The sequence below is a fragment of the Anser brachyrhynchus genome, assembly GCF_964034855.1.
Source record: "Anser brachyrhynchus genome assembly, chromosome: 13".
Taxonomy (NCBI): domain Eukaryota; kingdom Metazoa; phylum Chordata; class Aves; order Anseriformes; family Anatidae; genus Anser; species Anser brachyrhynchus.
Window position 1 is genome coordinate 17,919,478 of NC_137708.1, and position 12,269 is coordinate 17,931,746.

At 46.5% G+C, this 12,269-nt stretch overlaps 1 protein-coding gene across 4 annotated transcripts in view; it reads left to right on the forward strand.

Annotated features, from left to right (window-relative positions):
* The window catches only part of AMOT (angiomotin), a 61,997-nt gene that overhangs the window by 27,631 nt on the left and 22,097 nt on the right, over positions 1–12,269 (forward strand). For all 4 annotated transcript variants that reach the window (XM_080553483.1, XM_080553484.1, XM_080553486.1 and 1 more), the window contains exons 4-7: positions 5,425–5,875; positions 7,734–7,878; positions 9,349–9,441; positions 12,109–12,254. In XM_080553483.1, coding sequence (XP_080409609.1) covers positions 5,425–5,875; positions 7,734–7,878; positions 9,349–9,441; positions 12,109–12,254 — 835 coding nt within the window. The remainder of the gene's footprint in view (positions 1–5,424; positions 5,876–7,733; positions 7,879–9,348; positions 9,442–12,108; positions 12,255–12,269) is intronic.

Consider the following 12,269-nt stretch of genomic DNA (forward strand, 5'->3'; position numbering starts at 1 on the left):
TATTGCAATACTTGTGCTTTAATTACATCTGCCAAGAAAAAAGATATTTTTTTTAGGTTTAAGCTGCACCTGAATGCCACGTGGGAAAGGAGAAAGTGAACGAAAGCAATAATGGTGAGGGAAATAAAAATAACCTGAGCTTCCTTTAGGGCTTTCCAGAGTTTTCAGTGGACCGAAGCATGGGAGCGGAGAGTGGTGTGTGCTTTGTGCCTCATCCCAGGCTTGCTGGCTTAGCTTTTGTTAATTTTCCTTGCATCATTTGAAATCCCAGCCTGTTCTGGTTTCCTCCAGATTAGAAGCTAGATTTGGCTAGAGCCAATGTCCACGTGGGTGAAGATAAAGTTTTATCCAGGTGGGCTGAAAATCTTGGCTCTACCTTCCTTATTTCCTTATCTCAGCCCTGTCCTAGCCCCGGGGGGGGAGGGGGGGGGGGGCGGGCTTTGGTGTGATGATTTTGGCCTGGCTTTGAAGCTGAAAGGGTAATATGGAGGAGCAACAGGAGGGCATTGCTGCATAAGTAAATGGTGAGGTCTCTGTGCGCTTGTGTTTGCGCATACTGCTCTGTGTTTTGAGGGGAGCGGGAGGAAGAAACCAGCCTGTAGTTGGGAACGGAGTCTGAGCTGTGGGGAATTCGAGTCTGCTCAGAGCCTTCTTAGTCCTATGGGGAGCTATTTTCAGAGTTTGTCCACCATTGTTTGTGATCTGAAATGACTTCAGCAGCATACAAGCCTGATGAAAAGGCCCTTTGATCTGGCTAAATAAATAATAAAGAGGCCAGGAAGAGGGGAAGTAAAGGGTTTGTGGGGGGGTGGCAATGATTGTCGAGGCTCGTTGCAAATCTTTTTGAAAATTCAAAGGCCTCAAATCTTCTGCATGCAGGAAAGGAAACAGATCTGTAATGGTGCTGCTGCATCAGAAATACTTGGGGCATTAAATATAGTGAGGCTGAGACACAGCCTGCTTGCTGTGTAAGGGAGAGGTATTTGAAAACATGCCAGCAGCCAGCTCCTCTAGACAGGGTGATTTTTGTCTGTATGGGATGGATCCTGGCTGCCTCGAAAGAAAAGCGGGGGGAGGAGGAGAAAGGTTCAGCTGGCAAGGTTTCCAGTAGGGGAAGCAACCGAAATTTGTCTTCAAAGCACTGGGAATCTAATGAGGTTACTTTTTAACCTAAATAGCTGCGCCGAGAAGGGGTTTCCTTTGCAAGCAAATGCTGAAGCAGTGGAACAATTGCAAGGCTAATCCATAAATTACAGAGCAGCGGAGCAAGGGAAAGCAGCGAGTCCTCTATTCCCCTTCCCTCTCCCACAGGCTTGGAGAGGAGCTGTCATTTGGACAAGAAACCTTCTGTGTTACTAAAGGTGCAGCTGGGTAATGGGGCAGGAGTTTAAAGCCATCCAGCTTCTAGGAGGGCATTTGCCCCGCACCGGGCCGTGCAAGCGAGCGTCTTTGCAGCCTCTCCGGGGTGATGAAGTATTTTCAGGCACTCCAAGCTGCCCTGCACTGCAGCCCTGCGTTTATCGGGATTAATTTGGATTGGGAAACGTGTGTGCATTTTTCCAAGCGTGTGTCAAGGAAACAAAGCCCCTTCTTTCTGCTGGGGAAGCCCCACCCTTTTCTGCGGGTTTTTCCCCTCATTGTTCGGGGGAATTTGAGGGTGACCTAACGATGCGGTTAAATAAAAACTCGTTGAGCAAGATAAACATTGGGGAATTCACAGCATTCTCATGCTTCACCCTCCCCGGTCTGGGAAAGGAATGGGCCGTGTGGTAAGTCTAAACCAGTCGGCAAACATTTTGCCTCACCTGCTCCTGGGCGGTGTAAGTTTGGGAACACATACATGTTCCTAACCAGGTTGGTTTAATGTAAATACCAGGCACGCCGGAGGCGTCTGCGCTCTTGTTTGGAAATTTTACAGTTCAGAAGAGGGCTGGCTGCATGCGAAGCTCCAAAACCCCTGCTCTCTTCTTAAAATCTGCCCTGCAGTACTGGCGATTGAAGCAAACCTTCAGGTGGAAGAGAAGGAGCTGGGGAGAAGGGGCTGCCATGGCACAGAGAGAGCTGCCGGTGTCCGATCCCAGCACCATCCTCTGTTCAGAGCCTAAATCACCAAGCGCTTGCTGCAGGGATAAATCCCATTTTCGAGAGGGAGGCCTGCAGAATGTGTCCCGTAATTAGTAAATCGCCCCCGTGCCTCCGGGCTCCTGATGGCTGGGTTTGCTCGCGGAGCTGCCCTTACACCATATCCCCGTCTTAAAAGCTAACGTGACCCTTGGAGTTGCAGAGCCATAAATCCACGTTTGTGCTTGGCCCCGGTGCTGCGTTTCTGCGATGCGTGCCAGGGGCTGTAAGGGAAGCGGAGATTCTTGTGTGATAGTCTTCAGAATGAAGTGGCCCTTAAGTTGTGTTTTCAAGCTTAAACATTTCTAGGAATTATTGCAGGGTTGTGTTTTTTTTTTTTTTCTGTATTTGAGGTTTTTAAGTCTTTACGGTGCTGAGGCAAATTGAAAGATATTGAGTAATTTTGTCTTCCACGTATTTTAAGAGTCTGTCTGCGTTCTTGCCTGAAGTGGCTAGTTGGAAGTAATTGTAATTACTGCTGCAGGGTTACCTGAGGACTGATCCTCGCAGGGAGGAAAGCTCATATAACCATTCTATCAACAGTTCTGTTAGGTGACCCCAACATACCTTAAAATTTCAGAGCTTTAAAAACCTCAAATAGTACAGTTGGGTTTCTCTACCTTTCTAAAACCTCTGGGTCCCAAATTGTGTTACCAGAGAAATAAACTCCACGATTCTCATGTTAATCTGAGGGATCTCAGAGCCAGCTCATGTGAGCCCACAAAATACATGTAGGTATTTTGGGAGACAAAACTGAAAGTAGTGGGGATGCTGAAAAGTTCTTTGAACATGCACGTGGAAGTTTGCATACAGGATCTTAAAAGGTTTAGATGGCACTGAGGTTACTAGGAAATACCTGTATATTATTTTTATTATATTTTTGTTATTTTACTTTCTATTACATTTATTTTCCAGCAAAACACGATCCCCAGTTGGATGATCTTGCGTCGCGGGGAATGCAAAAGCATTTGTGACGCTTGGGAAGCTGCAGCGCAGCAGAAGGAGAGGCTCCCAGCCTCGTGTTGTAGCCTGAACCCCCCAAACTGGTGTATTTTCAAGATGTGCGAGGCTTTGGATGTGCATGCCAAAATGCTGGGAATCTTGGAAATGGATCTTGGTTAGAAATACTCGGCCATGATTTCCTAGAGTGCTTCTTTACAATGAGGTTTAAAAAATGTTAATATCGGGCATCTGTTGCTTTCTTCGCCCATTTTTGCATTCTTTTCACTGGGGCTCGAGTCCTGGGGAAACGGCAAGGTTCTGCCCGTGGGTCTCTGATAATAACGGGATGCCTTGAGTCAAATAGCTCGAGTTGTTAACGTTGGCACCCAAATAGGCCTTGTGAGGCTTATAATATTAGCACACGGCTCATCAGTGGAGTTGGTTCTCCCTGAATCACTGCTTCAGGTTGTTTTCAGACTCGGAGGGGGTATTTTGCGAGTTCGGGATCGGGAAGGTTTGGGGTGATGTTTTTTTCAGCTAGGAGGCAGACTGGCAGCGTAACTATTTTGGTCTAACCTCTGCAGGTCATCGGAAATTAATTGTCACAGCAGACTTGTTCCTTAATTGATTACAACATCCAGCAGAGGAGCATGACATCGTGTAAAGAAAAAGCTTGAGGAGCTGGGGGGGTTCTTAAGATGCAGAGTTTCAACTTTGCGTGTACCCTGGGTGAGCTGAGAAGGTTTATTTCAGGTAGTTTCCAGCCCCTAGGTGATGCTGAGCATGTGCTGTGGTGCTTTTGCCTTCACTGTGAGAAATGGCAAATAAAAGTAAGGAGCTAAGTGCAGTGATAAGTAGAGCTGACCTCCCAGGGAAGGAAGAACCAGGCTGCTAAGCTGAACGTTCCTGAGGAAATTAATTGCACGTCTCTCTTCTGCATGACCCTCGGGATCCCCACATTGCATACAGTCGTTCCTGTGGAAATACAGCTCCTGAAATGCTGCTGCTGACAGGGACCGTAGTAATTAGCTGTTTTTCCCCTGAGTGAGAAAGGCTAGATTTGTTTCCCCATTGAGGAACCCGAGCGTCAGCTGGGAGGTTTCCATGCACCTTCCCTGCTGGAAAGCAGGGAAGATGAGACATGGGATGCACAGCGCTGAAATAGTGAACCCCGCGCCGGCCTGGGAACCTACAGCCTCCTGCAGGCGCTGGCAGCCAGATGTGAGTAGTGCAGGCGTTTCCTCTTTGGACGGCTCTGAGGAGTTGATGCGTTCGTTCTGCACAGCACAGGAAGGACAATGCCGAGTGTTTGCACATCGGCCCAGGAGCCCTTTGTGTAACCCTTCGGCTCCCAGTTCAGCTCCACGCTCGCTGTTATCGATCTGACATGCTGCTAACCCTCCTGGTGTGGTGGCAGAGCTGTGCCGGGGGCTCTTTTGTACAACCAGCACCCCCAGATCACAGCACAGCGATCCCGTAGGGTCCCTCCTGGGAATGCAGACGACCGTGGGGCTGTTGGAGGTTGAATGTCTTTGGAGGAGGAAGCAAAGCCTGCCTCCTGAGGTCATCCAAGTACGATAAATCCACGCAATCTTCTAAGAAAAGTCTGCTCCTTGGCTAGCACAGCGGAGTTTAAGCTGGGGATCTCCAGAGCTTGGGAAACGTGAGCCAGGGTAGCTTGGGGTTGGTTCTGTGAGTAGGTACAAGCGCGTTGCAGATGGCTCGATCCGGGTTCGATATCCTGCAGAGGTTATTGTTAGGAGCAGTGAACACAAACACATCACGGGGCTACGGGAGGTTCTGAGTCGGGAGGCTGCTCCTGACTCTTGGGCTGGCTTTCACGTCCTGTAACTCGCTCGTTTGACCAGGCTGCAGCCTGTCAGTTGATAGTTAGGAGAACTTGTACCAGTGGTGCTGGAGTAGTAACAGAGAGCTTAGCTGATTCCTTTAACTTTGTATCCTAATTGCAGAAGATTCATTGTTTTCTCCACGAGAGATTGCACGTTTCAGCGTGGAACAAAAGAACTCATTCCCAGCAGTCCTCAGTCGACCTGTTTTATCCACAAAGTGTGAAAAAAAAATGTAAAAAATAATTTTGGTCAGTGGTTATTGATGTAGTTTCTCTTGGTGTTTCTGTACAAAGTAGACTCATGAGGATGACCGTCATGTACTTAGTATTTATTTTCTGGTAACTCTTTGATTTTAAAACATTTTTTAAACAAATGTTAAAAAAAAAACATGAGTTTTTTGTGTAGGAATAGCTGTGGCTAGGAGCTACACGCATCATCTCCTGCCGTGTTGGTTGGTTGACACATCGCCTTCTGCATGACTTTGACAGAGCCTCTTCTCTTTGTTTTCCAGGCAGAACCCCGACGTGCAGCTGCAGCTACAACAGAGACCACCTCACCACCACAGTCCGACGTCGTCCTTGACGTCCTTGGGATCTTTGACCCTGCTCCAGTCTCCACCGCCATCCAGGCTGTCCCCTTCCCAGCACCAGCAGCCCCTGACTCCGAGCCAGGGAGATCCTGGCCTCCTGCCACGGACCCAGCAGCCCTTCTTGTCAAACCAAGTGCATCAGGGAGATCTGTACCGACTATGCCAGCCTTTTCTGGGCCCGCAGCAGCAAGGCGATTCCTATTCCGTAATGTCCAGGGCTCAGCAGATACCTTCCCCGTACCAACAGATGCAAGTAGATCCTTTTTCCATAGTTTCCAGGGCCCAGCAAATGGTGGAAATCCTGTCAGAAGAGAACAGGTCTCTACGACAGGAGCTAGATGGGTGTTACGAGAAGGTGGCCCGGTTGCAGAAGGTGGGTGTTCTCCAATTTCAGGCACTCTCCTGTGTCTGGTGTCATCCATAATTGAGTGATCTCATCTGCAGTTGTTACATTGCTTGCTTAAGGGTTTGATTTGTCTACTTTAGAGTCTTTTTTTATGCAGATTGATTAGTTGTATCCTGTCCCTTTGGGGGCAGCAGCTTAACTTCATCAGAAGATAGAATCAAATCCTTCGGTTTAATTCTAACAGCTAATTGACCATGCTTAAAAGAGCGTCCTCATCAGCTGTCTCAAAAAGGCTGGCTGTTCGGCTTGCTTGATTAAAGCCAGTGTTCCTGTTTCCAGGATAGCAGCAGGCTTCCTTTTCCCATCAGTCTGAAAGAGTTTAGAGACCGTGGGCAGGGCTCGTCTGAATCAGCATGAGGACATGGTCACTCAAGTAGGCAACAGGGGGCATGGCTGCCAAACTGGCTGGCAGGACAGAGTGCAAGCAAGTACTGCTGCTATGGCTGCGTTAGAGACATTCGGACTGCAGGACTGAGACTAACAATTTTGTCACTGAAGTCACGTAAGAAGACCTCCCTTGATACCACACAACTTCCATGAAAACTTACTGTCCTCTTTTGGATCAAGCTGTTTGCCACCTTTGGCTTTATAAAAAGAGAAAAAAACGAACGAGTGATGATAAAGCCCTTCTCCCACACATTTAAAAAAATAAAAAAAAAATCCAGTGAGAGCCATCAGTAATAGGCATGTGTGCAGATATTTTCACTACAGCCTCATAGAAATAACTTCTTGATGACCAGTGGCTTAAAGTTGTGCAGCAGGTCAGCCTTGCTTTGCCGTGCAGCTATGAAAAGGCTCACGCTGCTTGCAGTTCAGGACTTCGTGGGCCTTCCAGTGCTCTTTGCACTGAGCAGTCTCCCGGGACAGAAGAATGTGTGGCTGATTAAAACACTGGAGTTCAGATGACCAGTGTGGCTTCCCACGCTGATTTATTTCCTACGTTACCTCTTTCCAGGGACATATGTTCATTGTGTTGTATTTTTTTTGGAAGGTTCCTGGCCAGGAAATGCTTCAGAGAAATGTTTGACAGCTTCCTGATAATGAAAGAAGGATAAAAATGAACTCCCCTCTGTCCCTCAGTTGATCGTTTACCGATGGGGTTTGCCATTACGTGCATCCACGCTTCCGCAGCAGTGCAAAACCCTGCCTGGCAAGGAGAGTCAGAAGTGAATCTCCTCCTGCCTGGGTGATCAGCTGCTTGCCTAAGCTCAAACCAAGAAGCTTTGCACTGAAGGCTAGCAGGAAGGAGAAAAAATCTTTTACTACAAATGTTCCCCCCACTGAAGTAAATTGAATATTTAAAAATACAACCAAATTGTGGGAGTGCAAGCAAAGAACATCAGGAGGTTTTGTGAATTTTGGACCATAACAGTGACATAGCTACAGGGTTCAGCAGCAGTGCAGGGGCTGACACTTGCATTTTTTAGCATAGTTTTGTTCACCTTTCTTATTTAATTTTACTGACCCAACTCAGTATCACATTAGCTGCTTATCTCATTGTTTTTTGCCCAACTTGACCAAAGTAGTGCCCAGTTTAGTAAGGAACAGGTGGCATTTGCCTCCTTCAGTTCACTCTCTCTGTGCTCTGATCGAATTGGAGAAATAGCGCTGGAGTCTAGAAGGAGAGCCCAGATCTTTGTTTCAGCAGTTCTCGTTCCTAATGTAAAAAGATCCCTCATAAAATGAGATTCTGACATTTTATTTGATATATAGGTGGATTTTATCTCAACAAAGAAAACAAGAGAAAGTAATCTCCTTTCTGAGGCTAAGTGAAAAGAATTGTTAGTGATAAAATAGTAAGTGCTTGTTTTCACTTTCACCGCAGCTGGAAACAGAAATTCAACAAGTTTCAGAGGCATACAAAAACCTGGAGAAGTCATCCTCGAAGCGGGATGCCCTGGAAAAGGCCATGAGAAACAAGCTGGAAGGAGAAATTCGTCGGCTTCATGATTTCAACAGGGATCTGAGAGGTGAATGAAACAAAACTTCTTTTCTTCAATGTGATCTTTTTACTGCTGTGCTTACTCACCAGTCCAGCGTGGTGCTGCAGGAGTGTGTGTTGTGACAATTGGGATATATTCAGTGTATTCAGGTATATTCAGTAGTCTGGGATTTTAAGTGCTTGCTGGGAGCGTGGAAAAGCCATGTTTAGAAGCGTGCTGTTGTCTCTCATTCCCAGCCTGTTTCTCATTGAGGAGAAACATGTGATAAGCCAAATACCATAAACCAGATGCAAGCCTGGAATTTTCTTGTCTTATATCCTAGATGCAATTTGTACAATTTGTTCAGTTTATACAAATGGAGAGACGTTTTGCTGACTGCCTAATCCCACACCAGGCATGTTCACTTTATTTCCTGTCCAGTGACCCCTCTGCACTGACATACAAACTGCAGGCTGTCTGTTCTTCCTGAAGGTCTTGTCATTCCTTATCAGTGCAGGCATCTGGTTTTTTGGATCCCCCTTTCTCTTGCAGAGTGAGATGTTGTTAGTGTCTGCTTCTTGCTAGGAGGCTGCGGGAGTACGACGGCTGGCGAGGGAGAACGGTGTCGAATAGTATTTGACCTTAACGTGGGTCAAAGTTTAGGCATTAGTTTGAAAGGCAAAAACCATCTGCAATGCTGGATGTGTAAAAGTGTATAATCAGTCTTTTAAAATGTAAGTTTAATTTTTTATGAAAGCTGTCTGATTGTCCTGCGAGTCATATGCTTTCTCTGCCCTTAGTCTCGTACTGTGTTCCCAGAAGCTGTTTTGCATCCAAGAAGTAAGGCCGTGCAGTGCCCAGTGCTGTCGAGAAGGACAGCACACAAAGGCCTGCATTAAGTAATCTTATTCATAATAAAACACAGCAAAAACATTTCATTTTTATTTTTATAGACTGATATAAATTTCTAGTAGCCTGCAGCAGCAGAACATTTAAGCTATCCCTGGAATTGTATGTTTTTCCCTGAAGTCAGGTCATTAGACAAGAGTGATTTAATCTTCTAGCTATTAAGATTTAGTGGAGGATTATAAGGGAATCTTTTAATTGCATGGTGAGATTTATTTGGGTGGGAAAAATAAGTTTATGTGGAGAGGTTTCTGAAACCATTCTTAATAAAACTTGTGACACAAAGACTGAAATGTATCTGCTTCTTATACTGAAGTCTATGAGGAGTCTTAACGCTTACAAAAACAGAAAAAAATAAATTTATAAATTGTTGTAATTGTTTAAAGTAATTTCTTTGGAACTCCAATCTGTTCTGTCTCCTTGAGAATATTTTCTCAAGGACATAATTAGAAACGTTTCAAAAGTGAGTGACAGCTGCTGGTAGGCTTTTGACTTTGGGCTGTGTAGAAATAGGAGATCCATTCCCGTAGCTTGCATGTCCTGTGCAGATGCGAGTTTAATGCTTGAAAGTTTTTGATTCTTCAGCATTTCTTTTCTTGAACAATTCTGCAGAACGTATGGAGACAGCCAACAAGCAGCTTGCAGAGAAGGAATTTGAGGGTTCTGAAGACAATCGGAAAACCATCTCTCAACTCTTTGCACAAAGTGAGTTACGCAGTCATTATGGGTCAGGAGAAGCGCTCCGGTCATCCTGGATAGGGTAAAAATGAGCAGGGTGGCGTAGTTCAGATCTGTCAGTTTTCTACTGGGACAGAAATCAGGGCAGTGGCAGTCCAAAACTGGCAGTGGAGGAAGGAGGACACATTCAGTAATTCTTTTTGTATGCATGTATGGTCCATCTGACAGCGTTTACTAGGGATTTTGGAGCAAACAGAGCGTGTAGTTGCATTATAAAATTAGTGTTTGCTCCATAATGTGTAGGATAATTTGAGCAACTGTTTTGCTCCCTGAGAGCTTTGGAATTAAACCTTTCCAGGCTGGCAAGAGTCCTGGCATGAGTTAGGGCCGGTGGGACTGCAACACTGTAGGTCTTGCATCTCTTTCCTCTTTAATCTGCTGCTGCACTATCCAGCACAAATAAGGGGGATTAATCCTGCCTGCAGTATGCTGTTCTGTGTAAGGCCATGAATTTTGTCTGCAGCCGTGGATTTATCACAAGACAAACCAAAATGACAGATGTGAAATGCTGCTTTTCCTTTGTGCTAAAATGTCTTGAGGCTGACAGCAGCGAGCCAACTTTCCTCTCATCCCATAGCGTGCTCCGCCCTTCTGACAATGCTCGCTTTTCTCCAATTGTTATATAAAAAGGTAATGCAATAATTTTGCAAAAGAGAGATTTTTCTGTGATGTAACACGTACTGCTGCTGCTCTGACAAATTCTGGTATCCCTCTCTTGTGTTGCCTTCAGCTTATTCCTCGTGGCTTACACTGCAAGCAGATGGCTGCCATGGTGTGAATTCAGCTCGCCTGGTGGCAGTGGGCAGTCTGTGAGTTTAGTCTGGCTTTTGAGTTCCGTAGGTCTGCCCAGGGAGGTGGGGAGGCCAAAGCTCAGAAGCTTTAGGTGCCATTCCTACTTTTGGATGAACGTGGAAACCTTAGAGCTGTGTTTTGGCAGTCCCAGCATTTCCAGGGGTGCTGCAGGTGCTTGTCGGTGCAGCGGTACTCGTTTGGGGGAAAGTCTGGAGCAGAACCTCCAAAAGCCTTGCTGCAAGCAGTGACATTAACAAACAGCCTGCTGGTGCTGATTGATACCTTCTGGCTTAATGCCACCCTGCATCAGCTCTGCCCATCTTCTCCTGCAATGCATTGTAACATGCTGACGCTGTCAGCAGCTCATTTCCTGGGTGGAGGAGAAATGCTGGGACAGGAGAGATGGGGAAAAGAACAGGCTGAGAGTGCCTCAAGCCTTTATCCCTGTGTCTTCTGTCAAAGGTTAGCTTGTGGCAGTAGGGGTTTGCCCTGCAGAGTTCAGAGGTGCTGTTGGTGGACGGGTTTCTTCTGCAACCTGTGTGTGGGCTGCACTGATTCCCTAGCAGAAGGGAATCTTTAGCTGCTCCACGTTGCTAAAGCTTTGCTCTTGGCTCTCTGCTGGCAGAAGAAAGGGAATAATTGTGGTCCTGTAAATATAGCTATGCACATGCTTGCACAAACGGGCCTGTGTACTCCATATGCAGTCTGTCCTAACACCCAGGATCTAGTTCCTGTTTTTCAAGCCTTCCACTCCTTGTCCTCATTCCTTTGTCGTGGGATATTAGTTTCTGGAATGCAGTTTCTCTGGTGTCATCAGTGCTGGGTGTAGATCACTTGAGGGAGTATTCTGTGGTTATGTATATGCAGTGAGTGTGTTAATGTTATCATTGTAGCTGGTTGGCTCGAGCTGGGAATGACAACATATGCAGAGGACACCAGCTCTGTGTTGTGGCTTTGCTTTACGCCCTTCTGTGATAATTTCTCCAGTCCCCAGTTACTTTATCCTGTTCACATTTTTTTTTTATTTTTTTTTTTTACAAAGGCAGTTAACCTGTTCCTTGAACACAGAGCATAGCTGCTCCCACTAGGTCCGGCTCTTTCTGGAGAGCAGGAGGAAAGGACCAGAAGTTGTGCTTGGAGAGACTTTAAAGCACTGGGCATGAGCTCTGCACTGGGCAAAAAGCTTTCCTGAACTGCAGGTTTGCTTTGAGCAGTTGCAGAACAGATACAGGTGCCCAGGTCCTGGCCCAGAGGGTCGTTTTTAAGGGCAGCAGAGGAAGACCAAGGAACTTTATTGCTCCATCCTTTGGTGAAACTGCCAGCCAAGTGGGACAAATGGGTGTTACTTTGAGCAGGAGGGCAGCTGACCCAGGCAGAACAGCCTTCCTGTTTGGAGGGTCAGCGTGAAGAAAAGGAGCACAAGTTTTTCAGGCACAAAAGCTTGCTACCTCCCTTCCCCAACCTGGGACATTAAAATCACCCAGTTTGTTTTCCAGTGCTGAAAGCTCAGAGGTGAAGAGGTGCCTACCTTTGCTAACCATCTGTATAATCAGAGCAAATTACCTAACTGTACTGAGTGATGCACCTTCTATTCCTCCTCGTTTAGCACTGTGGCATATTGTTACGTGAAGGTGCCGTGCTTGTTTTTCAGGGCTATAAATCCTTCTCTTCCTTGAAAGCCACATGCTTTTTTTCCCTATAGCTACAGATTTGCATTCTCTGTCTTGTGAGAAGTCCTAGCATGAGGTGCCCCATCTTTTCCCCACCTCTGGAGGGAAGGACTCCTAAAAGCTGGGTAAAGAAGGGTGCTGTCCGTTGCTAACTCTCACCTCATTTTGATAGACAAGGAAACGCAGCGGGAAAAGGAGAAACTGGAAATAGAACTGGCTGCTGCACGCTCCACCAACGAAGACCAGCGGAGACACATTGAGATCCGAGACCAGGCCTTGAACAACGCTCAGGCCAAGGTGGTGAAACTGGAGGAGGAGGTAAGGCAGCTGGGA